This window comes from Saccopteryx leptura, chromosome 13, assembly GCF_036850995.1.
Source record: "Saccopteryx leptura isolate mSacLep1 chromosome 13, mSacLep1_pri_phased_curated, whole genome shotgun sequence".
Classification (NCBI taxonomy): Eukaryota; Metazoa; Chordata; class Mammalia; order Chiroptera; family Emballonuridae; genus Saccopteryx; species Saccopteryx leptura.
Window position 1 is genome coordinate 32993320 of NC_089515.1, and position 27504 is coordinate 33020823.

Genomic DNA, 27504 nt, shown 5'->3' on the forward strand with positions numbered 1-27504 from the left:
ATCCCCGTACCTGTGGTGTGGGCCACAAGATCTGACTTACTTGCCTGATATATTTTCTGCTTTTCCACAAACAACTGGCATATCCTGGCATTCCTGATCTGTGGTTCCAGAAGCACTGGAGAGTTGGCCTCTCCTTACCTCCAAAGGAGACCACAGAACAGTGCTTCTGTTACTGCAGCTGAAACAATGGACTGGCCAGGAGAAAGCACAGGCTTCCAGGGAACCCCATTTCTCAGGTCCTCGCTTCACGGTTGAGGTCCAGCTGTGGTGTGGTCCAGGGTGGAGCCATATAAAACTCAATTGCAATGGCAAGACAAAGACCAAGGTATCACCCTGCTTCTTAGCTAAACTGACCTTGAAAATTTCTGCCATTTTTCGTTGCTGAGGCAATGAACAGTGGTTCTCAATTGATATGATGATTGGCAGGTCAGAGTTGACGAAGGCACTGCGATCAATGGCTTCGACCACTTCCTATGAGAGACAAAACAGCTCATCAGAGTCTGTCTTATTAGATACCTCATTAGATCTCTGTTCAGGGTGCCGGAAGGCAAGGTACTTACAGCGTCAAGAAGCATCTAAATTACTGTTTCCAGAAGGCTCTGGACAAAGTGGTTTTTATATTTTCAAATGTGCTTTCAAATTAACAAGAGGATAAAGCTATTTTTTAAAAGATATTAAACTGATCATATTGAGTTTTGTTCACATACTATAAGGAACAGTTATCAGTGTGCTGAATTTAACAAATCAATGTAGGTATATTACATATGTTGTAGGTAAAATACACTGTTCTAGTTACAGCATCAAAAATATCATAGTAGGCATAAATACCTTCTTGCTCTCAAGGAGTTTATAATCTACTACTTGGGGCAATAAGTCATATACTACATATATTTATGTGTGTATGTAAACACAATCATCAATGCCTCATCCCCTCAATGTAAAGTTTAAGAGTTGAAATAGGAAAATGAGTTCAAGAGAAAATGCAATTTAGCCCATCATCTCACATATGACAAAAAGAATAATGTTCTTTACCAGGCAAGCTACAGTTCAGAGAAAAATGATGTTACACAGTCAAAGACCCTCTGAATGAGGATAATAATTACATAATTAGCTAATAAACTACTTATAATTTGAAATAATAATTCAATGAGACCAGTCTTACTGGGTGAACAACTCCCAAGTAGAACCATTCTTATTATTTTATAATGTTAATTATTGAATCATCTCTTTACATATGTTATTGGCCTCTGTTAGCAGGACACCAGGACAAATGACATTTAATTCCTATAAAAAAAGGAACAGCCCCCAAATTTTATATATCATATATGATATAAAAATTATAATACAGGTGTAGGCAAAAGTTGTTTTACAGTTGTTTGTATGGCAAGAAGACAAACAATAGAACAGAAGGATAAACTGTGTTTTATGTACTCACAACTGTAAACCTACTTTTGCCAACCCCTGTATTATTATGTGAAAACTAGTTTAAGGTAACGGTAGCTAAATTTTGGTTGAATGAGTATCTAGTAAGAGTTCTGGACCAACTCCCAGAAAAACAAACACGTGTGCATCCTGCACAACACTAAACAATTCTGTGGTCTTCAGAGTAAGGATAAGAACCTCCGGCCTAAGGTATAATCTGGAAGTCACTGATTTAAATGACGAATGAAGAGAATGACTCTTGGTGATGTGATTTAAAGAAAGTTGTAAAGCATTACCTTGAAGGGGATCTTGGTGGTCAGTGTATGTCCGTGATAAATGATGGGCATCCCATCATCTCCGTCCCAGCAGTCCAACTCTACGCTCCTACAGCCTTGCAGGAGGACCTGTGTGATCAATGAATAAATCCACCCCAGATGAGCAAATAGAGACAAAGCCTCAAATTTAACCCAGCACATGATTCTATATATCGGTGTTCACATTCCGGGCTAAAGCAGAAAGGCATGTGATCTAAAATAAACACTGCATCCTCACCAAAGGCGCCACAGTTCATTAGGGGTGAGGAAGACAAAGAACCGATGAAGGTGGAGAGTGCTTAGCAGAGCTGAATACCATTGGAAAGTAGAATTTGGTAGTAAAAACATTTGACCATTTCTCCAGCAACTTTAGTCCCTCAAAGGACCTAGACATACATGGTACATGTTGAAATCAAAGATCCAGGCTGGTGCTCTATTTAGGCAGATGTCAGTGAAGGTGATGCCACACCCCAGAGGAAATGGGGACACTGATTCCTTAATTAACTGACCAAACATTTATATGAAGCCAAATAGGATAAACTCTCCATTTAGATCCAGATTCTGCCACTGGCTATTATTATACTTGCTATGGGCATGTAGCAGGTAAGAAGAGTACAAGCAAGGAGTTCTCAAGGATGTGCCTTGCTGTTTGATCCTGGAACATCATCTAGAGCAGAGATGGAAAATAATCCATAAACTTGCCTCTCCCAAACCATTAACAGACATCAGTAATCAATCGCAGCACACTTAATCCCTAAACTTTGATATGTTATCTCACAACCTCTTCAGCAAAGTGCTCCAGGAAACACTACCAGCGAATCAGAGGAGATGATGCCTATTTGCTATCCTGGACCTAGAGTTGGAAGCAGAGTTCCTGACAAAGTGTGTGTGGATTGCAGCTCTGTAATGTCTGCTTGAAGCAACCTCTTCCTCCGTAGAATCGACTTACAGACTGTTGTTTAGAATAGTCTTGAAAGGATCTTGAAAGGGTAACCACACCAAGAGCACTACATATCTGTGAATGGGCTAAGCCCCTGATTTAAGAATCCACATAGCCTGGCCTGTGGTGGCGCAGTGGATAAACCTTCAGCCTGGAATGCCAAGGTTGCCCGTTCGAAGCCCCGGGCTTCCCTGGTCAAGGCACATACTGCAAGCAAGCAATGAACAACTAGCCTGAAACAACTATGAGTTGTTACTTCCCATTCCATGCTCCCCTTTCTCTCCTGTCTCTGTAAAATCAATAAAGTATTTAAAAAAAAAAAAAAGAATCCACATAATTATGACCATGTGACAGCATTCCAATACTGGGGGCTAGGGGCCACTAGAACTGCTACAACAAAACTCAGATAGAGGAATCCCCCTTATTTTAATATTTTTGTCATGGGGGGCATGATTCTGTGGGTAGAGGATGGTTATATTGAGTGGGACACTTGAAATCATGGCAACACAATCAATTAAAAACAAAAGTTGAAAAAATATTTTCATACAAAATATTTTCTGGATTCTTTCCATCGCACAGCACGCAGGACCCAGTCTTGCTGGGTGTCCGACCCTCCCAGGTTGCGTCTGTTCTGTGGCCTAGCCTCCCAAGACTACCGGCTTCTTCCCGCGGCTGGAGTTTCCGGAGGTGTGCTGTTCGGGCTGAAAGTGCTGGGTAATATACCAGCTGAAACACGAGGCTGCTTCATCTCTGCAGATGAGATGATTTTTCAGCATGAAAAGTCTAATGGCCTTTGTCAAAGTCTACATGACCTTCAGGCCCTGGCCGGTTGGCTCAGTGGTAGAGCGTCGGCCTGGCGTGCGGGGGACCCGGGTTCGATTCCCGGCCAGGGCACATAGGAGAAGCACCCATTTGCTTCTCCATCCCCCCCCCCCCCCCCCCCCGCTCCTTCCTCTCTGTCTCTCTCTTCCCCTCCCACAGCCAAGGCTCCACTGGAGCAAAGATGGCCCAGGCGCTGGGGATGGCTCCTTGGCCTCTGCCCCAGGCGCTAGAGTGGCTCTGGTCGCGGCAGAGCGATGTCCCAGAGGGGCAGAGCATCGCCCCCTGGTGGACAGAGTGTCGCCCCTGGTGGGCGTGCCGGGTGGATCCAGGTTCGGCGCATGCGGGAGTCTGTCTGACTGTCTCTCCCCATTTCCAGCTTCAGAAAAATACAAAAAAAAAAAAAAAAAAAAAAAAGTCTACCTGACCTCCAGACCTCCATCTATGGCTAGAAAAAGAAAACCCGCCCTGGAAATTCCAGGTGAAAACAGGACTGTTTCTCTGTTCCCATCTGTCACATACAGTAATGTTAGCAGGTCATTAGAAGGGCTGGGGGAAAGAGTGGTAAGAAATAAAATCTAAGGGAGATTTTTTACAAGGTTTCATCATCTCTGTGAGTCTGTCTGAGGAGTTTCTGTGCCTTATTCAAAAGCTGTGACGATCTCTACTTGGTGTGTTATCTTAAGGAGTTAAAAACTCTTTGAAATCAAACAGGGGAGTGAAGTAGGGATAAAAGCTAGGAAATTGGTGTTTGCTTATTTTCTTGGGAGAAATTCTCTCTCTTTCTTCATTTTTCCACCCTAGAACAATGGATTTAGAACTTTTTGAACCCTGGACTTCTCTGTGCAAACGCAGGGCCAGTATGTGCAGCACATAAAAGAGCAGGACTTCTAGCTGCAGTGGCGGGGGGGGGGGGTATGGCACGCATCCTGCCCTACTGCTTGCTCATCTCAGGGTCAGCAGCTGAGGCCCGTTGACAGTACTTCTATTTTGAAAATCACTAATCTAAGGACATGCCTCCATTTCATAATAAAAGTTGCTTAGATTTTAGAGTTTAGGACACATATTCCATACTAGATAAACTTTGGGACAGAGGTTTGACACATATCTCGACTAATCTGGAGAACAAAGGAATCTCCGGTTTGCTGAGTGTATAAACAATACAATGGCAATTTTCACACTTGGACTGCCCCCTCCCACTCAATCACACTTATATTCCCTGGACCTAACCTAGCTCCTTCCTGACAGATTACCTCTTCTTGGAGGAGTACAGAAAATAGGCAGCACACACTTGGAACAGGAAGTTGCAGAAAATACAACAGGGAGGCAAATGACATGCAGATCATTGAGAGTTGGATGTTTAGTTAAAAAATATATGCTTTTTGGCCCTGGCCGGTTGGCTCAGCGGTAGAGCGTCGGCCTGGCGTGTGGGGGACCCGGGTTCGATTCCCGGCCAGGGCACATAGGAGAAGCGCCCATTTGCTTCTCCACCCCCCCCCTCCTTCCTCTCTGTCTCTCTCTTCCCCTCCTGCAGCCAAGGCTCCATTGGAGCAAAGATGGCCCGGGCGCTGGGGATGGCTCCTTGGCCTCTGCCCCAGGCGTTAGAGTGGCTCTGGTCACGGCAGAGCGACGCCCCGGAGGGGCAGAGCATCGCCCCCTGGTGGGCAGAGCATCGCTCCTGGTGGGCGTGCCGGGTGGATCCTGGTCGGGTGCATGCGGGAGTCTGTCTGACTATCTCTCCCAGTTTCCAGCTTCAGAAAAATACAAAAAAAAAAAAAAAAAATATATATATATATATATGCTTTTTCTAGTCCAGAAAACCTGCTGAGTTTCCCAGGACATCCCCTGAGTTCAGTGTACAGGGACAGTGCCTACAGTCTGTACAGATTTTTTTCCCCTTAAGTTGGTTACCATAGGGATGGACGGTCTAACAAACTACAAAGCTAAACAACCAATATTTTGAGAATAACTTCATAGAGAGTTACATTTTCTAATATGCTTTCCCACTACAATATATTGATTTATTTAGTATTTAGGGAAGCGATTAGATAACTTTCCCATGGGAAAATCTAATTTTAGTAGGAGTAGGGCAAGCTGACCAAGATCTAAGAGCTATGAGTCTCAAACAAATACTTTTTTTTTTTTTTTTTTTTGGTTGTCCGGAATAAAGGTTAAGTATAGATGGGGGGAAAAGAAAACAAAAAAGAAGTAAAAAAAAACCCCAACTGTATGTATAGGTTGCTTTCCCACACATCATTTCACATGTAGTAGTTCTTCATAGGAGTTTGGGGTCAGGTTTTTGTGACTTTGGGGGTTACATAAACAAGATTTAATGAAAACCACATTCCAAGTGGAATTCTCAGTACCTGGCTGTAGAGTTCTACTGAGGATTCTCCTTTGAGCTGATGGCCTGTGAGGTAGGTATTGTGTGAAGATTCAATGTAATAGTAGGAGAGGGGCAGCTGCAATTCTTTAACGTTCTCCTGTGACTCATCATTTTTTGAGGCAAAATTATCTTTATCCATCAGAAACCTGGAAGAAAACAAATTTACTTAGGATTGCATTGGAAAAAATATATACTCTTAAATAATGGGCAAAAGATATTTTAAAGTTACCTTGCAAATCCTTCAAATGACATTAGGCCCTGATGACACATACTGATGCTAGGCTCAAACTTCTGCAAGGGATTCAGAAAAAGTGTTATTTAGGTAAAGGAAACTAAGGGGAAAAAACCCCCCCACCACATCATTTTTTAAAGCTGTTCTGTTTTCATCAGGAAACATCTAAACCAAATATTTGAACTAATTTAATTTAGTTATGTAGTGCTAAGATGTAGTTTTTAGTCCAAAAGAAAACATTTATTATAAGTGAGTTTATTATACGAAGCATATTTACTTAAGAGAAAAAAGGAGAGCAAGAGAAAAGAATAAGGCTGATTTATATGAAAACATATGGTATCAGTTTATCCAGGTGAAAATGGAGATAGCAGTAGCAGCTACCATACAGTTGGTGAGAGGTGAAATGAGATTATTCTCACAGAACACTTCATACAGTGCTTATACTCTGAAACATTACAGTGAGCACTCTGCACGTAATAATAATCTTATAGTTTAAGTATTTCCGATGATCAACTCCAACTCCTGGAGAGCTAACCCACTGATTCCCAATCAGTGGAGAAGGGAGACTGCAAGCCCACACTAATGCTGTTGCACGCGGCGGCGCCATGAGCAGTCTCGGCCCACGGCTGCCTACCACCTGCCAGTTGCAGCCATCACCGTATCTGGCCCGGGTTACGTGTGAAAGCCTCCTCCGTGGTCTCTCTGCTTTCCCTCCTTCCCCAGCTCTGTTCATTCTCCAGTGGAGTCAGAGTGACCTCTTACAAACAGAAATCAAGTCATGTTTCTCATTCCTCTGCTCAGAAATGTCCATCAGCTTCTCATTTCTCATGGACTGAAGTCCAACTCCTTACCGTGGCCTGACTGCCTAGAAGGATGGGCCCTTGCTTATCTGTCTGAAATCACATTCACTGCTGTCCCTCGGGCTGACGTGGCTCCCTAAACACGGCTTTTTTTACTGTCTCTCATAAACCCCGAGCTTGCTGCTGCCGTGGCCCTTGAGCTTGCTACTCTCTGCCTGGAATGTTCCTTCCTCCGACCTTCAATAGCTTAACTCACTCAGGGCTCAGCCCGAGAGTCACCTCCTCTGAGTGGCCTTTGTTTATTCCCCTCAGCTCTCCTCGCACCACTCCATCCCCTTAACTCTGCTCAGTGTTTTCCAGAACCCACTGAGACCTGAAACTACATTCTGCAAGGTGGGGCAAAAGTTAGGTTTACAGTTGTGAGCACATGAGACCGAGTTTATCCTTGTATTACTATTTATTAGTTATTGTATTATTCTCCATACAAACAACTGTCAACCTACGTTTGCCCACCCTCTATTTGTTTACTGTCTGCCTCACCCACTTGAATGTAAGCTGCACTGAGGGCCAGAACCTGACCTCATGTGCTACTATATTCCCAGGTCTTGCAACAGAGCCAGGCCCATAGTAGGAGCTAACAAATATTTGTGAAAGGGGTTGAAAACACAGACTACTAATGCACTGATTCCTTATCATAGTCACTGAGGAAGAGAAGATTTGGGACCTATGGTAATTAGAGATTGAATAATGACACTTATGTATTTGATATTACAAACAAACGAACAAAACACCCTCTGTTTCTGCCCCGAATTTAAGCCATTGGAAAGAAGTATAGAAAGAATAAATGTTTAGCAGGAAATAATTAGCATAGTCAGAGGCTTTACACATGCGTGCACACGAAACAAGTACATACCTGGATTATGCTGAGGATTTCATCATAAGTACAGTGCTCTCCTTGGCAATTTACTAGAAAGTCATTGAGCTGCAGTATGCCAACTCCAAATACGCCCAGGGATGTGCTCTCAACCCCAGTGCCATTTGTCACAATACTTGCAGCAGCAATGGCATCAGAGATCTGCCTCTGGTTGTCCGACAGCTGCTGTTTACTCTTAATAAACAACCCCAAATCCGAAACATTTCTGGTCAACAAATCTGAAACAGAACCATCCACAGAACATGGACAAACCAGCCAACATCTTTCACAAAGTTCATTTGGGAGATAACGGTGTTGTGGCATTCTTAGCCTGTAGTAACTCTTCACTAATCTGTCTAAACGAGCCATCAAACTCAGTGCTTAGTCCTGGTTTCACATAGCAGAGGAATAAAAAAAAGCAATCAATGAAAAAATAAAAGAGAGAGCTAGATAGATATTGAAAACCCATGAGCTTCGGTATTAGAGGAGAACTAAACGTACATTCAAATGGGGATTTTAGGCTCAAGTTGGACTTTGGTTTTTGAAAATTACTTTTACATTTTTATATTTTCAGAGACTGCAGATGAACCCTTAAATTACAGGTGTTCTTTACTTTAAAAGTGTAACAATAAACATTTGTGTGCAGGTTTCTGTGTGTACATAAGTTTTCCATTCACTTGGGTAAATACCAGGAATGCAATTGGTGGATCATATGTTAAGAGTATATTTAGTTTTGTAAGAAACTGCCCAACTCCCTTTCGAAGTGGCTGTACCATCTTTTACATTCCCACCAGCAAGGCTCCAGCTGCTCGATGCCGACACCAACTTGGGTACAGCCAGTCATTTTAATTCTAGCCACTCTGGAAGACAGTCTGGCAGCTTCCTACAGAGCTAAACATAGGTTTATCACACGATCCAGCGATTGTGTTCCTAGGTGTTTACCCACATGAGGGGGAAAACTTATGTGCAAACTAAAACCTACACACAAATATTTAGAGCAGCTTTATTTATAATTGTTAAAACTTGAAAGCAACTGGGAGTCCTTCCATAGGTGAATGAATAAACGGACTGTGATAAATCCATACAATGGCATATTATTCAGCTATAAACGGAAATGAGCTATCAAGCCATTAAAAGAACTGAAGGAACCTTATATGTGTATTGCTAGGTAAAAGAACCGGCTTGGAAAGGCTATATACTTTTGATCCTGAATATATAACTTTCTGAAAAAGGAAATACTATGGAGGCCATTAAAAAAAATCAATGAGCCCTGCCATGTAGCTCAGTTGGTTAGAGAATCACCGCGATACACCAAGGTTTCAGGTTCATTCCCTGGTCAGGCACATACAAGAATCAACCAATAAGCCAGGCTGGTGGTGGGTTAGTGGATAGAGCTGATCAATCTGGGACGCTGAGGACCCAGGTTTGAAACCCTGAGGTCACTGGCTTGAGTGTGGGCTCATCTGGTTTGAATGCAGGCATATCTGGTTTGAGTACAGGCTCATCGGGCTTGAGTGCAGGCTCACCAGCTTGAGCAGAGGGTTACTGGCTTGATCATGGGATCATCGACACGATCCCATGGTCATTGGCTTGAGCCCAAAGGCTGCTGGCTTGATTGAGCAAAGGGTCACTGGCTCAGCTGGAGCCCTCTGCCCCCCATGTCAAGGCACATATGAGAACAATCAATGAACAACTAAAGTGCTACAACTACAAGTGGATGTTTCTCATCTCTCTTCTTTCCTGTCTCTCTCACTTTCATTAAATAAATAAATAAATAAATAAATAAATAAATAAATAAATCAACCAATGAATGAATAAGTGAAACAGCAAATCTATGTTTTCTCTCTCTAAATCAATAAATTAAAAAAAAATCAGTAATTGCCAGGGATTCAGATGGAGGGTGGGTGGGATGAGTAGCTAGAGCACAGGGGATTTTTAGGGCAGTGAAACTATTCTGTATAATACTATAATGGTGCGCACATGTCCTAATACTTATGTCAAAGCCCACAGAGTGTACAACACAGTGAACACTAATGTAAACTACGGACTTCAGTTAATAGCAATATATCAGTATTGGCTCCCTGTAACAAATATGCAAGGTATTAATAGGGGAAGCTGTGAGAAGGATCACTGTTCTTTGCACTCATTTTTCTGTAAATCTAAAAGTGCTCTAAAAAAAAAACTATTAAGTTTTGAAAAAGTGTAACTGGTTGCCTAATAATAGTTATGCACATCTTATGACTAAAGTTGAAAAAGGTTAATATTCTTAGCTTAAGGACAATATAGGTTTTAATTAAAAAGGCCACTATATGAAAGAGGACAGCTTTTTTGTTAATGCTTTTTTTGTGTTTATATTTTCCAGAAGGAACAGAGAGGAAAATAACAGCCTTTAAAATGTATGGGTGGTCAGGTGCTGGTGCTGGTGGTGAGGAGGATAGAACTAGACCTTCCGGTTTACATATTCAGGACAGTTTCCTGGCTATTCAGACAGGAGTGGTCTGCTGAGGTCACTAAAGACTCTCACTGTTGAAGGGCAGATCACTCCCACCCTGGGGCTGAGCACCCATCTGCCCGCAGGCAGGGAGGAGACTGGTGGTTCTCAACTGGGGCCACCATACACCAGTGGACATTTGGAAATGGGCGGGAAATGGTTTTTGGTTTCTGAGATGACTGGAGAGCTCTCTGGGTCAAATATCCTGAAATATGGGCAGACTCAGCAATGATGAATTTCCTTGTCTCAAATGCCAGTGACACCTTTAAAAAATTCTCCAAGTGTTTCGCCATGTACACCACGTAGGACAGGCTGAGGTTTGTGTGATTGACTCTCTCACCCTGGCTTTTTAGATAGAAAGGTCGCAAAGAGAAAGATTAAATCTTGTTACACAAACCTAGGTCAGGCTGAAGACCGCTGGTGTTTTCGTCAATGGTTAGGTGGGTGTAGAGTGGGGCGGACTCAGAGCCCGATCGGTTGCAGGGCACAGCATAGAGGTCAAAGAGATCCTTCAGGTCCTTGCGGCTCCTTACACTAGGTAATGAATGAAAATGTTTCACACATAGTATTGTTGTGAAAATGCAGGGCCGAGAAAGAATAAGAAGAAAGCATGCTGTACCTGAAGGATTTGAACAGCTCAACAAATTCAACAAAACTCATGTTACTGTCTGAAACCATGAAGCTCTGAAAGCCTTTCATTCCTCCTTTGATGCGCCCGTGCCAGCTGCTGCTGCTCCAAGCACTGCAACAAAGACATGGCGTTAAGGGCAGAAGGGGGCTGCTCTGTCATTCTGCCCCGCCCAGGATTCTCTGGCTAGCAGTATGGCCAAAAGATGGAATGCAAGTCACTTAAGGTGCAGACTATCTTCATTCTCTCAATGTTAATCTATATTATGTCAGAGGAGATGAAACATATTACTCATTGAACCACTTTATTTAATAAGGGCATAAGGCTGAGGTTAATATTTTTCTACTAATCAAAAGTTCTGTGAAATCATAGATCAATGGGGAAGGATATAAATTTGGTTTCTTTGAAGAAAAATGATTTAAAAAAGAGCCCCAAATTACTCGAGTATATATAATCTATAGAAACTTACGCATGTTTTTCCTATGTTCTGAATTACAGAAACACATTTAAGGAGAAGGTCTTAAAGTGTATGGTATCAGTGTCTTCTCTTTTTCCTTTTTTAACCAGTTTTTAGATGAAATCAGGGAAGGGCTTGTAATACTAATGGAAAACGTGAGTCAGAAAAATATTCAGAATGGAAAGAAGCCAACTCTGTCTAGGATTATATCTGCACCTCCAACGCTGTATCTATTCAATATAAAAATATCAGTCAACTAGATCAAAAATTCAGTCTGGCTGTTTTCACAACATTTTTTTTTACTTTCTATACTGGTTCCCTGACAGAATAGTATGAGAAATGTTTTGACTGGCTGTTAACCAAATCAATGAATAGGATCTTTCTTCTTCTTTCATTTTTGTCTCTTATTTTTCACTTTAGAAATACTTCAAATATATAAGAAAAGTATAGAGAATATTGTAACAAATAGCCCATTACCCTCAACAGTGTTTACTCATGGAAAATTATTTTGTGTTGATATCTGAAGGTTAAAGAAAACGTATTACAAAAGGCTAGATTTCTATTATTTTGAGGGAAAAGGTTGTTGATCCCGCATATAGTGTGGGAAACGGGGGATGGGAGAGGGGGAAGGTTCAGAAAGAGGCAAGATGCCCCATAAAGTGGTTTCTCCTTTGCATTTATAAGGAATCCCTGTCTTCCTTCTAGTCAGTAGGACCCACTCCCTCTGACTGTAGGAAACTTCCTCGGTCCACTCTTTCCCTTTCTGGGGCTCGGTCTTGCTTTCTCCTTGAACAGCAGTCAGGCTGATTTTTTTCCCTCCTGTCTTGTCTTTTCTTTCTGTTTCAGAGTACTTGGTGGGCTGGGGTCCCTGCTTTCCTATGGGGCCCTGTGATCTTGCATCCAACATGTTAGTTTCTTTACTCCTACTTCTTTAAAAAGATTTTCCTCCTTTATTCCATTCTTCCTTTTCCTGCTCACGAGTGATTGAAATAAAAGGATAGGCTACTTACTCCCAGCTACCTGACTATTCAATTTACCTGGGATGCTGTAGAGGCTGAAATATAATGTAAAGAATTCTGATTCTATGTAGCATAAAGAACTCCTATATACCCTTGTCCCAGTTTCACCAAGTATAGAAATATGAATGCATAAAGCATAAATTATGTTCATTATTCACACTGTGCTTTCACACTGCTTCCCTTTGAAAAATGATTTACTGTAGTGTGTGTGTATTTGTGTAATTCATGTTCCCAAAGCCAATGTCTGCAGAGACCCGTTTCTTCCTCCCACTCTTCTCTTTGATAAAGTGGAGTGCCTGTTTTATCTTGGTTCTGTCTGGAATCTCTGTGTATCTTAAACTTTAGTGTGGGGCTGAGAGAGGTAGTGTGGCATTCTGATTCCTGGAAGGCTTTCATTGTGATATTATTTCTTCTGAGAGAGTAGATGTTTCAAATCTATAATTTGCATGGATCTTATAAAATAATTTACTATGATACCAGCTTTGAAATTACCTAAACATATCTACCTTGCTATAATAATTCATTTCTCCAGACATATATACCTTATCTTATATATGAGAAGAATATTAAGTATATCTCTCCCATTAGCAAAGGGTCAAGCAGCCTCCTTTAAAACTTAACTTATTCTTCTTTTAGAGCAGTGACTTCCAATAGAACTTTTTGCAGTGACAGAAACATTCTGCTTCTCCACTGTTCAGTATAGTAGCTGCCCAGCCACTTAGGAGCATGAGACACTTTTAATGTGGTTAGTGTGACTGAGGAACAGAGTTTTATTTTATTTAATTTTAATTTATTTAAGTAGCCAACCCCTCACCCCCCATGGCTACTGGCTACTATATTGTAGATCACTAATTTAGAAAATCACAGCTCAGGTTTATTACTGCTATTGACTTTTGAAGGGTTAGTGTGTCAGACGATTAGGAGTAGTTATAGTAATAGGAGAAGATAGAAGTATAAAATCAGGAAAATTAGGAGCCTTTAAAAACTTGGGGTCTTTCAGTTCGCAGTGCAATTGTTAAGTCAGAATGAGAGCCAGCCTTTCCATAGGGCATTGGAAGAAGAGGACAGGGACCCCTCTGCACAACTTGAGTGACGTGAAGGGTCCTTCTGTTTTAGCATGTTAAGGCCCCACCTGGACGGGCTCTTGTTTGAAGACAGCACAGGGGAGGACACTGGCCTTATGGGAGATGATGTCCCGGCAGCCAAGTTAGGGGACCCAGCCGTGGTCAGAGAGTGGGCTCTTCTGGAAGGGAGAGGGTTAGGCGGGCTTGCGATGGCATTTGCCTCTGTGAGAGTAAAAGACAGAAACGAGATAATGACCCCAATTATACTTTCCTTCAGAAATCAAATAAAAAAAAACCCAAAGATGCTTCTGAATGTCTGAGCATATCACTCCACACAGGCAATTTCTATACAGGTAGCATCAAAATATACTGATGAATGGACTCATCTGGTGGGTTCTCAACCCTGCTACACATGAGAATTATCCGGGGAGCTTACAAAGTATATAGATGTTCGGGTCCTAACCACAGCGTCCGAAGCAGTGACTGGGGTTTGACCAGAGCATCCAGATAATTTTTTAAAAGCTCTAATATATAGCCAGGGTTGAGAAACATTCGTCTAACCTGTCAAATTGTATCTTGTATATCTAATATTCCCTGTCAATAATGGCAAGTTCAGTAATGAGAATTTTCTTCCAAGTACACTGTGCTTGCACAAATACCTCTTGGGTTCCATTATCCAGTTAAAACAAAGGTAAGTATATTTGACAAGATAAAGAGTTCTCTTAAAAATGCCCACCAGGCGCCTGACCAAGCGGTGGTGCAGTGGATAGAGCGTTGGACTGGGAAGCGGAGGACCCAGGTTCGAGATCCTGAGGTCGCCAGCTTGAGCGCGGGCTCATCTGGTTTGAGCAAAGCTCACCAGCTTGGACCCAAGGTCGCTGGCTCGAGCAAGGACTTACTCGGTCAACTGAAGGCCCCCGGTCAAGGCTCATATGAGAAAGCAATCAATGAACAACTAAGGTGTCGCAACAAAAAACTGATGATTGATGCTTCTCATCTCTCTCCGTTCTTGTCTGTCTGTCCCTATCTATCCCTCTCTCTGATTCTCTCTCTCTGTAAAAAAAAAAAAAAAAAAAAAAAAAAAAAGTGGAGCAATGAATTTAATTTACATTAAAAAAAAAAAAGCCCACCAGACCTGGCTGGGTGGCTCAATGGATACTGCCACCTTAGCATGCTGAAGTTGTGGGTTCAATCAGAGGTCACAGCACATATAAGAAGCAACCAATGAGTGCACAACCAAACGCAATAACTAAGTGGAACATCGAGTTGATGATTCTCTCTCTCTTTCTCTTCCCTTCTCTCTCTTTCTCCCCCTTCCTCTCTCTCTCAAAGCAATGGGGGAAAAGTGCCCACCATACTTAAATCACACTTTAAACCCAAATGCATATTTTTCCCATAAAAAGAATTCCGCTGTGAATATGCTGTTTCACCTGATTCTTCTTGTTCATTAATGTCTTGAGGATCAGAGCCACTCCAGCTTCGACACTCTTTGTGTATTTTGGATTTTCGGGTGGCCATCTCATCGTCGGTCACCTCTCCACTCTCCCCCTGGGAACACAAACGCAGTGTTTCTCCTTCTGTACCTCTCCCCTCGCTGCTTCAGTTCAGGCAGGTCCCTATTTCCCGATGGACCCAGCTGCAATGCGGCTTCCCCCGGTGAAGCCAGTAAAGCCCCACACGAAGTCCAACGGAGTATTCTCATGAAATATTTTCCCCTTTGTCCTTCACTACGAAGCCCCACTCCTTAGGGGAGGGGGCCCATAAAAGGAGGCATCTGGCCCCTGGAATCTCCATGTAGAGACAGAATTATAAAGCAGGTAGTGTTCAGTTTAGGCAACAACAGCCTCACATCTGCAGAGAGTGAGGCTTTTTCTAGACAAGTATGGAGAAAATATATTGTCATGTTATAGTGGATAATATATAAATACACAATATAGAGTGACAAATATGTATACTCTCTGTGATAAAAAGAATAACATAAAATTTGCCATTTTAACTATGTATTTTAAGTTACAGTAGAGTAGTATGTGCCTCACTGTGCAACAGATCTCTAGAACTGTCTCATCTTGTAAAACTGAAACTCCGTACCCATTAAACACTCCACAGTCCCTGGCCACCACCAGCTGCTGAGGGTCTGACCACTCTAGGCACCTTCTATAGGTGGAATCACACAGTCCTGGTCCTTTTGTGACTGGCTTATTTCATCTAGGATAATGTTCTTAAGATTCACCCATCTTGCAGCGTATGAAAGGATTTCCTTTCTTTTTCAAAGTGGAATAATATTTCATGGTCGGTATGTATCACCTTTTCTTCATCCTTTATTCATGGATGAACTTTTAAGTGGCTTCTTTGGATAATATAGTATACATTCTGTGCTACATTTAGCTGGTCCTCCTCTAAGTCCTTTATAATCTGATCCCTCTTCCTGTCTAGCCTTGCTTGCCCACCACGGAACCCCTGCTCCATCTTGGAGCAGGAATGCAGAAGTTTGTGCTTTCCTGAACAAGCCAAATCTTTCATCTCTCTCTGCGACCTCATCTGCCCAGGATGCTTTTACCTGTGTTGTCTATTTGGTCAACTCCTATCCAACCTTCAAGATCCATCTGTCAGTTTCACTGTGAAATCTTCCCTGCCTCACAGTCCTCTATCTTCTTCTCTCTGTTCCCACAGCACTTGCAGGTGGCAATGACTTATTTATATCTCACTGTGTTTGTTAACACATCTATGTCATTCTATGGACCCTGACCTTTTCTGGGTGTTAACTCAGTTCCTAGCACTGGGGCTAGTACCCAGGAGGCGCTTATTTTATACCTTCTCTTGTCCCCAACCCAAATGACCTGAGATCATTTATGGTGATGATGTCCATACAATGGTCTCAGATGATTTAGTTTGATGCTTAATAAACAAGTAATGGCCCTGGCCGGTTGGCTCAGTGGTAGAGTGTCGGCCTGGTGTGCAGAAGTCCCCGGTTTGATTCCCGGCCAGGGCACACAGGAGAAGCGCCCATCTGCTTCTCCACCCCTCCCCCTCTCCTTCCTCTCTGTCTCTCTCTTCCCCTCCCGCAGCCGAGGCTCCATCTGAGCAAAGATGGCCCGGGCGCTGGGGATGGCTCCTTGACCTCTGCCCCAGGTGCTAGAGTGGCTCTGGTCTCGGCAGAGCAACGCCCCGGAGGGGCAGAGCATCGCCCCCTGGTGGGCAGAGTGTCGCCCCTGGTGGGCGTGCCAGGTGGATCCCGGTCGGGCGCATGCGGGAGTCTGTCTGACTGTCTCTCCCCGTTTCCAGCTTCAGAAAAATACAAAAAAAAAAAAAAAAACCAAACAAGTAACACTCTACCCTCATAAGGATCTTCTTCTTTTTCTTGGCAGTGCTGATGCCCAAGGTGTTGTTCCTCTGCACGTTGGGCTTCTCGGCACTCTTTGCTGATGTCCCAGGGCTGGGGTTTCGAGTACTCCATCGTCTGCCACCAAACAACTCCACCGCGTGAGCCAAGGTTGGGCCTTCATACCGTCCATCCTCCTGTAAAAGAACCATGTGCTGAACACAGAAGGAAACAGCAAACAATGGGGAAGGAAATATAAGAACGGCTTCCCAGTAAATTCCCAGAGGTGGAAAAGCACAGGCAGCCACTGAACAATACCAATCTGACCACCAAGTAGCCCTGTGTTCTCATTGTCAGGACTCTTTGTTGGGAATTTCCTCACATCTTCTGTAGTCCTGGTCACATCCTCGCTGAGTTCTAGTGATGTGCTTTAACAGGGCCATGTTCAACTGGGATTAACAAAAAGAAATTTCCCTTGCCAGTTTTAGAGGTTATTTTTCAGAGTTACCAATGTAAAAAAAAAATTGATTAGGATGTATTTTGCAGATTAGGGCTTTGGAGGACTTGGGGTGCGTGTGTGTATGTGTGTGACTTTATTTAAGGAAAATTAATCCTATTTGTTGTTGTTTCACTCTAGGTTTATTTCACAAGGTTTGATACTTGGGGTAGTCTGATTTGAGATTTAGGGTATGTGGCACACCTACGATTCACTTTGGAGGGCTCTGGGGAGTATCTCAGATAGTTCGGTTGCCATCCTCTCTAGTGACTAATACCCAAGGTAGAGAGCGCAAGGGACTCAGAACACCATGCACATCATAATGTCCATGAGCAGCAAAGGCACACTCGAAGGTCAGGCAATGATCTACAACAGCTGCTTCTCCTAAAGCAACTCTATATAACGTGCCGTGAGTAGCAGCAAGGGTTTATTTATTTATTGAATTAAATAGTAATTGTTGAATTAACAATGGTCAAAAATTCTCCCTATAAGTCAGGAAAGCCAGTTAATAAGACTACAAGAAGTTGCATATGAATTAAAGATATTGATAGTTCATAGGTTGTATAAAAGAACTCTTTAGAAATTATTTACCATTTACTATCTTTACTTTCTGCAAACATTTAAGGCTAGTCCTCCTTTGTAAAAAAGAAGTGGTTGGAAGTGGATTCTGCTTTGTAAATAATACAGAGGCTCTGTGCAGGTTTGCCTGCTCCTTCATCTTACTGTTCAATGATTACCTGATTTTATGACTTGAGTTGTGACCTCCCATTTCCTGCGTCCTATTCAGGATTGATCCTAGGATGCTGAGAAAATTGGGTGCTTGATGTGGGAAGCCTTCTGGTGCTCCCTTGTAGTGGATATCTGTGATTTATACCTGTCCATTAATCATTTATTTGTCCTTTAACAACACCCCAATTTTACTTTACTCCTTCCCTGGACACAGTCTATCAACCACAGTGCCACATCCCTTGACCAATAGTTGACACCGGTTCCAAATAAATCGATCAGAACCTCCCTCTCTGGAAGAAGAATCCCGAATGCAGTGATGGTGAGCATGAAAATGGTCGGAGACCATTCCACTTGGTGCAGGCCTACCGGAGAGAGTCTCGGCTAACAAGTCACTACAATCGGCTCCAAAGTGGAATAAACATTTCATGACCTGATTTCATGAGTATGTTATTCAATAAGGTAGTTCAAGCCTTATTAAATAACATACTCTAAATCTAAAATAAAGTTTGTAAAAATTTTACCTATGGGTTTTTTTTTTTTTTTTTTTTCTTGTTTTTTTTTCATTTTTCTGAAGCTGGAAACAGGGAGAGACAGTCAGACAGACTCCCGCATGCGCCCGACCGGGATCCACCCGGCACGCCCACCAGGGGCGACGCTCTGCCCACCAGGGGGCGATGCTCTGCCCATCCTGGGCGTCGCCATGTTGCGACCAGAGCCACTCCAGCGCCTGAGGCAGAGGCCACAGAGCCATCCCCAGCGCCCGGGCCATCTTTTGCTCCAATGGAGCCTCGGCTGCGGGAGGGGAAGAGAGAGACAGGGAGGAAAGCGCGGCGGAGGGGTGGAGAAGCAAATGGGCGCTTCTCCTGTGTGCCCTGGCCGGGAATCGAACCCGGGTCCTCCGCACGCTAGGCCGACGCTCTACCGCTGAGCCAACCGGCCAGGGCTATCTATGGGTTTTTACTAGCACATTAAAAAAAAATTTAATAACCGCTTCATTGAAGTTTAAAACTTCTGCTCTGCAAAAATTGAAGGTTGACAGGATAAATGAGAAACCAAGTACACTTTATGGGTTAATTCGGTTACTTGGGAAGGAAACAAATAAAGCAAATAAACCACACAGGCTTTGTGACAGTGGTTGTAATTGAGCTAAAAAACTCTGGTTTATGGCCAGGTTGAATACATTTTCATGATTATAGAAGGCTATTTGCCTGACCAGGTGGTGGTACAGTGAATAGAGCATTAATCTGGGACACCAAGGACCCAGGTTTGAAACCCCAAGGTCATCAGCTTGAGTGTGGGCTCATCTGGCTTGAGTGAGGGCTCACCAGCTTGAGCATGGGCTCACAGACATGACCCCATGGTTGCTGGCTTGAGCAAGGGGTCACTGACTCAGATGGAGTCCCCCCGGTCAAGGCACATATGAGGAAGCAATCAGTGAACAACTAAGATGCTGCAACAAGTTGATGCTTCACATCTCTCTCTCCCTTTCTGTCTGGCTGTCTCTCTCTCTAAAAAAATAAATAAATAAATAAATAAAATGAAGAAGGTGGCTATGAAATGACTGTAATTAAAAATCAATATTCAGCCTGACCAGGCAGTGGTGCAGTGGATAGAGCGCCAGACTGGGACGCAGAGGATCCAGGTTTGAGTCCCCGAGGTCACCAGCTTGAGCGCAAGCAAGCTCACCAGCTTGGACCAAAGGTTGCTGGCTCAAGCAAGGGGTTACTTGGTCTGCTGAAGGCCCTCGTTCAAGGCACATATGAGAAAGCAATCAATGAACAACTAAGGTGTCACAACGAAAAACTAATGATTGATGCTTTCATCTCTCCATTCTTGTCTGTCTGTCCCTGTCTATCCCTCTCTCTGTCTCTGTAAAAAAAAAAAAGTTAATATTCATAATAGCTCCTGAAAACCTTTCTTCCAAGAAGCTGACTGCATTGAAAGCTCTCTGTGGAGATAGAAAACAGTTATTTTGATTTCCATTTTAGATGAGTTAACTAAAACTGGTTTTGTTTTCATACAGCATTAGCATAATTGTGCATGTAGGCCTACCTGCTTATTAATTAATTAATCAAGTTCCTTATTCAGGATAGGTCTCTCCTCATCAGTGTTGCATGGACATGAGGAAAGGGGTAAGATGGAGCATTATATGCCAGAGGGGAAATGTTTTCACTTGTCAGAAACATGTTAGAACTGTGAAAAGTACATGAAATTGGTCATTTTAGTAATTTGAGTCATAGTTATATTTGTTCTGTGACATTAGCAAAACAAAGTTTTTTCCCCAAGGATAGGAAAGGATAAAAAAGAGGAACTAAATGCTTTGATACAACTCATCTGACAGTGCTGTCAGCAGTGTTGCCTTGTGGAGGGGTTTTGACTTGGTTTCCAATCTCTGTCCTCCTTCCTCCGCAAGCATGCTGTCTCTTCTCACCACCTTCTTCAGCCGGTCCTGCTGCCGTACTGAACACAGTGGGGGTGTTACAGTACCTGATAATTTAGGGTTAATGAGAAACTCCATTTCAGCAGCTGACTGAGAAACTGTCTCCTAAGGGGCTAATGCCACTCACTATAAACCTGGTTAGGAAGAACTGCATGTATGAGTTACCTCACACTTGAGAAAGTTTCTTTTGACCTTAGAAGTTCTACAGTTAGACAGAAATAGACAGTCAGTTAAATAACTCTCTGAGAGTCACGTACCACATTAAGTGATGAAGCAGGATTTCTATTCCCAAAGTGAAGGTTTCCAATGTATCAGTCCGTAATTAGTAACAAAGGCATTCAGATTGTTATAATTATTATTATTATAAGTGAGAGTAAGGGAGACAGAGAGACAGACTCCTGCATGTGCCCTGACCAGGATCTACCCGGCAACCCCTGTCTGGGGCTAATGCTTGAGTCAACAGAGCTATTCTCAGTGCCCAGGGTCCAAGATTGGACCAATCGAGCCACTGATACAAGAGGGGAACAGAGAGAGAAGGGGGAGAGGGAAGGAAGAGAAGCAGATGGTCACTTCTCATGTGTGCCCTGACCGGGGATTGAACTTGGGATGTCCACATGCTGGGCCGACATTCTATCCGCTGAGCAAACCAGCCAGGGCTCAAGGCATTCAGATTATAATGCTTTCAATGGAAACTTTAAGTAAAAATGTTTTTACATTAACTGGTTTCTTTCCAGATATGAGAAATACAATGACCACAATTACTATTTTCATACAAAATAAAAATAGGACCTACTATGATCCACTAATCTTTATACATATGAATTTACATGATAACTTTACACATATTAACTCAGTTAAACCCCATAGCCACTCTATGAATAGGTATTGTTGTTATCCTCCTTTTACAGATAAAAGACTGAGCACAGAGGGGCTAATCGGGGTCCCCAAACTTTTTACACAAGGGGCCAGTTCACTGTCCCTCAGACCGTTGGAGGGCCGCCACATACAGTGCTCCTCTCACTGACCACCAATGAAAGAGGTGCCCCTTCTGGAAGTGCGGCGGCGGGGGGGGGAGGGGGGCTGGATAAATGGCCTCAGGGGGCCAAATGCGGCCCACGGGGCCATAGTTTGGGGATGCCTGGGCTAAGTAAAAGCTGTCCACTATCACTCACATAGGAAGTGGAAGAGCTGAGAGAGTGAGCCCTAATGGTCTAGTTGGCAAGAATGTTTTTACAAGATTTATGTCTTGAGAATTATGCTATCGAGGAAAGAGGGAAGGCTGTACCCCTTACCTGATAGAGGCTGACGTATTGTTTCCGCAGCCACTGCTGTCTTTGGTCAGGGAACTTCCTCATTTTTCTCACAGCTCTGGTGAGTTCCAACAATCCGTTGAAGAGCATTTTAGCCGTGTGCTTCGGTGCCACAAAGTGCAATAACCTATTGTCAGTGGTCTGAAGCCCATAGAGCAGTGTCACACCAGTCTCCGAGAGAAACATGCTGCTCAGTTTGTTCTGAACACACACAGTGTGTATATCAATGCCAGGGTGTCCCATGTACACAGCCTTTGCTGAAAAGAGATCCAAGACCCCCTCCATGAGGCCACTTAATCCAGCATTGCCCAGCAACGGGAATTTGCCAGGCTCAGATGCATTACTAAGCAGACCGAGTTTTGCTTTAGCACTGGTTGGGGAGGCGGTGGTGGGCTTTACCCAGGTCAAGGTGCTATTGTCGGGCTGGAGCTGGAGGAAGCAGCGGGCAGAGAGGTGAGTGTCCTGGTCGTAGTGGATCACCGTGGCCCCCTGCAGCAGGAACTGGTGCACATCCGCTCGGATGGACAGGACGTACCACGGGATGAGCTCTGTCCCGTGGTCGAAGGCCTTCTGTGGCTCTTCTAATCCATGAGGGTCCCACTCTTTGGGCTGCTCAAAGATGTCATTTTCAGTATCCAGCAAATCTCCGATTATAAACCTGATGGGAAGAGATACAAATTCGTATGTCTTATAATCGGAAATGAGAACAACACAAAGTCTTTCGCCGACACTGGACATCAGTTTTCATTTTATTACGAATTCAAATTATCATAGGAAATATACAATGTTAAAAGCCACAGAGTAATTTTTATAGCTGTATTCTAAAACTTTATATTTAGCAATATTGTGATCACAGGCATAAAGAAAGAAATTACTAGATTATTTATTGCATTTTAAATATCAACAGCAATAAATCTTCATAATGTAGTAATTTTCCCTCTTATGTCAGGAAGTGTGTTAAATATTTTACATACATTTTGCACTTAATTCGACCTACTTGTGAAGTAAGTTTTCTTATTCATTGTTTTACCCCATGAGGATACCTGAGGCTCCGAAGGGGTACATAACTCGCTCCAGGTTACCCAGCTCAGAGGAGGCCTATCCCAAGGCAGGATTCTGGTCTGTTTGACTATTTAGTCTGGGATCTTCATCACTAGGCTCATTTACCTTCTACTTGCTCATTAAAAAAAGTTATGACCTGAATACAATGGGGCTACACTAGGCAAAATAAGACTTACTAAGCTGGCCTGAGAAGAGCCCCTGTTAAAAGTAAAATACGATTGCCTGACCAGGCGGTGGCACAGTGAATAAAGCCTTGGACTGGGATGTGGAGGACCCAGGTTTGAAACCCCAAGGTCGCTGGCTTGAGTAGGGGCTCATTCAGCTTGAGTGTGGGCTCACCAGGCTTGAGCGTGGGGTCACCAGTTTGAGTGTGGGATCATAGACATGACCCCATGGTCACTGGCTTGAGCCCAAAGGTTGCTGACTTGAGTCCAAGGTCACTGGCTTGAGCAAGGGGTCACTTGTTCTGTTGGAGGCCCCCCCACCCCATAAAGGCACATATGAGAAAGCAGTCAGTGAACAACTAAGGAGCTGAAACAAACTGGTGCTTCTCATCTCTCTCCCTTCCTGTCTGTCTGTCCCCATCTGTCCCTCTCTCTGACTTTCTCTCTGTTAGAAAAAAGAAAAAGAAAAAAAAATACAATTAGTTTAAAGACACTCACTGGGAAATACAGTCACGGTGGTCAGAGGAGAAAAAAAGAGCACACACATGTGCACATAATGGACTTGTCAGCCTGGAAAATTTAGCAAGATGCCCTCCCTGAGTCAGGAGCCTGTGTTACTAGGGCCAGAAGAAACCGCGGGGAAGGCAAGGGGGACTTTACTGTCTCCTTTCTAGCTGCCTGCCTTGGTAGGAACATGCCCAAGAGAGATTCATTCTCTTCAAAGCATGAGGACTTGTTAGAAAGATCCAGGTTTCTGCTGTTGGCTCCGTAAGTATTAGTAGCAAAGTGGTGAGTACAGTTGAGGAGGAGCTGGTCCACACATTTCTGGGAAGGGGTGTTCCCACCGTCTTGAGCAGGGGTCTCAAACTCAACTCGGCATGTGGGCCGCAGAGCAAGATCACAGCCATTCGGCGGGCCGCACTAGGTCTACAAAAGGCAACTGTTACGCAACACTTTTCAGTGTCACAAAACGACCAGAAACTGTAGTTCGCATCACAGCTGCTGTTAACTAAGCTAATATCTAGCTAGGATGCTAGAGAAATGAAAAATACAAGTAGGCCCCTAGGCTTACTTAATTTTATCCAAAATATTTTGAACTTCGTGGATTAGTCTGCGGGCCGCACAAAATTGTTCGGTGGGCCGCATGCAGCCCGCGGGCCACGAGTTTGAGACCCCTGGTCTTGAGGTACCCGGGCAGCCTGCTGCCTCTTGGTAAAGCATGAGCAGCAGCACTGGGCTTCCTGGATTCAGTTTAGATCTTGGTCCCTGAGCAAAAATCCCACCCCTGCTTTCCAACAGCAGGTTCTTCCTCCTTGCCTCACATAAATAGATATCCTTAAAAAAGAAAAGAGACCTCAGGAGATCACACAGATCTGACGGTCAAAAGAACCCTTTTCAGATAATCCACACTGGAAACAGCCCAAATGTCCAGCAACAATAAAATATATACGCAAATAAATTTGATGTGTTCATATAATGTAGTTCTTCACAGCAATAAAAATGACACACAATAGCAAACTACATGCAACAACATGGACAAATCTTAAGCAGGACACACAAGAGTAAATACTATATTTATGTACTTGCAACTTTACATACATGTAAATTTCTACACCAGGAAAAAACTATACTATATTATATAGAAATGCAAAATAGTAGAAGAATTATAAAATAAAGCAAGATGTATGATCATAGAATTGACAGCAGTGAATTTTCCTCTAGGGGAAAATTCGTGACGTAATTAAGAAGGAAAATATGGGGCTTGAAGGGCGCTGCTGGCAACGGTGTGTCTCTGGGTGGTAGTCACGCACATATTCACCTGATAATTACTCAATTACATTAGTTTCTTTAAAAACCTTTCATTTTAGAATTGTTTTTAGATATGTAGATTTATTACTATTGCAAAGATAGTCTACCCCCATGTCCACTTTTCCCTGTTATTAACATCTTATATCAGGACAGTATATTTGACACAATTCATGAACCAATACCGAAACGTTATTATTCAGGAAAGTCCATACTCTATTTAGTTTCCTTAGTTTTTACCTCTGTCCTTTTTCTGTTCCAGGACTCATCCAGGATACCACATTATACAGTTAGTTGTCTTGTTTTCTTTAGGTTCCTCTTAGATAGGACGGTTTCTCAGACTTTTTTTTTTTTTTTAACAATTTGAGCATACCTGCTGTTTGTTTTTATTTATTTATTTTAGAGAGGAGAGAGGGGGGGGAGAGACAGAGAGAGAGGGGGGGGAGGAGCTGGAAGCATCAACTCCCATATGTGCCTTGACCAGGCAAGCCCAGGGTTTCGAACCGGCGACCTCAGCATTTCCAGGTTGACGCTTTATCCACTGCGCCACCACAGGTCAGGCGACTTTCTTTGTTTTTGATGAACTTGACAGTTTTGAGAAGCACTGGTCAGGTATCTTGCAGAATGTCCCTCAAGTAAAATTTGCCTGATAGTTCTCTTATCATTAGACTGGGGTCTGAGGTTCTGGGCAGGAAGACCACAGAGGAAGAGTGCCATTCTCATCATATCATGTACAGGGAACATACTGTCAACAAGACTTCCTGCTGTTGATGTTGGCCTGGCTGTGGTAGTGTCAGTCATGTCCCACTGCAAAGTAACTTAAAAATAAGGCCCTGGCCGGTTGGCTCAGCGGTAGAGCGTCGGCCTAGCGTGCGGAGGACCCGGGTTCGATTCCCGGCCAGGGCACACAGGAGAAGCGCCCATTTGCTTCTCCACCCCTCCGCCGCGCTTTCCTCTCTGTCTCTCTCTTCCCCTCCCACAGCCAAGGCTCCATTGGAGCAAAGATGGCCCGGGCGCTGGGGATGGCTCCTCGGCCTCTGCCCCAGGCGCTAGAGTGGCTCTGGTCGCAATATGGCGACGCCCAGGATGGGCAGAGCATCGCCCCCTGGTGGGCAGAGCATCGCCCCTGGTGGGCGTGCCGGGTGGATCCCGGTCGGGCGCATGCGGGAGTCTGTCTGACTGTCTCTCCCTGTTTCCAGCTTCAGAAAAATGAAAATAAATAAATAAATAAATAAAAAAACCAACACACGGCTCCCCGACTGACCGGCGGTGGCGCAGTGGATAGAGTGTTGACCTGGAATGAAGACTCAGTTCAAAACCCCAAGGTCGCTGGCTTGAGCACAGGCTTGCCAACTGGAGTGTGGGATCATCAACACGATCCCAAGCTGGCTTGAACATAAAGGTGTTTGGCTTGAGCAAGGGGTCACTGGCTCAGCTTGAGCCCCCATCCCCCCTAACAGTGAACAACTAAAATGATGCAACTACGAGCTGATGCATGCTTCTCATCCCTCCTCCTCTTTCTTCCTTCCTGTCTCTCTCTCAAAACCCCCCACAAAACCACAAAAACTCCTTTCTATACTGTCCTCTTTGGAAGGAAGTCACTCGGTGCAACCCACATTGAAGTAGTAAGGAGTTATGCTCTACCTCCGAAATGGCAGAGTATCTAATAAGCTATTTGGAATTCTTCCATGTGGGAGATTTATCTCTTCTCCTCGATTTGTTTGTTTATTTACCATTTACATACATATATACATATATATATATACATGTATATATATATGCACTCATGAATATTTATTTAATACTTTGGGTTATAATCTAAGCTACTCTATTTTGTTGCTCAAATTGGCCATTGGGAGCTTTTCCAGTTGGTTGTGTGCTAGATATATAACCCCATTATTGTGAGGTTTTAACTTTTTTTTTAGTACTTCTTTACTGTCTGGCACAAGATGTTCCAGGCTTACCTTGTGTATTTCCTGCCCCAATCCTAGAATCGGCCATTTCTCCAAGGAGCTTTGCTTTCTTTTATTGAAGAATATTAGAAATCAAGATCTGGTTTCTATGCACAAAAATACATTCTATTTTATGCATCTGATGTTCCATTTCAACATAAAAAGTGGAGGAAAAAAAGAAAGAAAGAATAAAAGTCCTGTGTCTAACATAGTTCCATCCTTCTGAAATTGCTCTCGGTACTAGCAGAAAACAAATACTGACATTCTCTTCCTTATATAATCCTTGTACCCATACTTCCCACATATAGGTGATTAGGAACACGCCCTCTAGAACCACCCTGGGTTTAATGTGCAGCTCCACCACCTATTTGCTGTGTGAAATCACTCTACTTCTCTGAGCCTCACTTCACCTATCAGTTAATGGTAAAAAGACAATGCTCGTTTCCCAGGATATTGTTGAAGATCAAATAAGATAATACCTGTGAAGCACTCACACAGCACCTGGCTCAGTGAAGTATACCAATATGATTAACTATGGGAAGACTGAGGTTTCACCCCTCCCACTTCTCCCCATTTCTTTTCCTGAGGCTAAACCCACTGTTCCTCTAGATCAGGGGTCTCAAACTTGCGGCCCGCGGGCCGCATGCGGCCCGCCGAACAATTTTGTGCAGCCCGCAGACTAATCCACGAAGTTCAAAATATTTTGGATAAAATTAAGTAAGCCTAGGGGCCTACTTGTAT

At 43.4% G+C, this 27504-nt stretch overlaps 1 protein-coding gene across 2 annotated transcripts in view; it reads right to left on the reverse strand.

The window, feature by feature from the left end:
• The window catches only part of PLCE1 (phospholipase C epsilon 1), a 346840-nt gene that overhangs the window by 69691 nt on the left and 249645 nt on the right, over nt 1-27504 (reverse strand). The window contains exons 7-17 of one of the 2 annotated variants that reach the window (XM_066355286.1): nt 21762-22437; nt 16819-17001; nt 14916-15033; nt 13599-13707; nt 10937-11059; nt 10715-10851; nt 7827-8065; nt 6111-6172; nt 5862-6027; nt 1719-1826; nt 355-471 (exon numbers count right to left, since the gene is read on the reverse strand). In XM_066355286.1, coding sequence (XP_066211383.1) covers nt 355-471; nt 1719-1826; nt 5862-6027; nt 6111-6172; nt 7827-8065; nt 10715-10851; nt 10937-11059; nt 13599-13707; nt 14916-15033; nt 16819-17001; nt 21762-22437 — 2038 coding nt within the window. Of the gene's footprint in view, nt 1-354; nt 472-1718; nt 1827-5861; nt 6028-6110; nt 6173-7826; nt 8066-10714; nt 10852-10936; nt 11060-13553; nt 13708-14915; nt 15034-16818; nt 17002-21761; nt 22438-27504 lie in introns of both variants that reach the window. The other variant, XM_066355285.1, reaches the window with a different exon arrangement.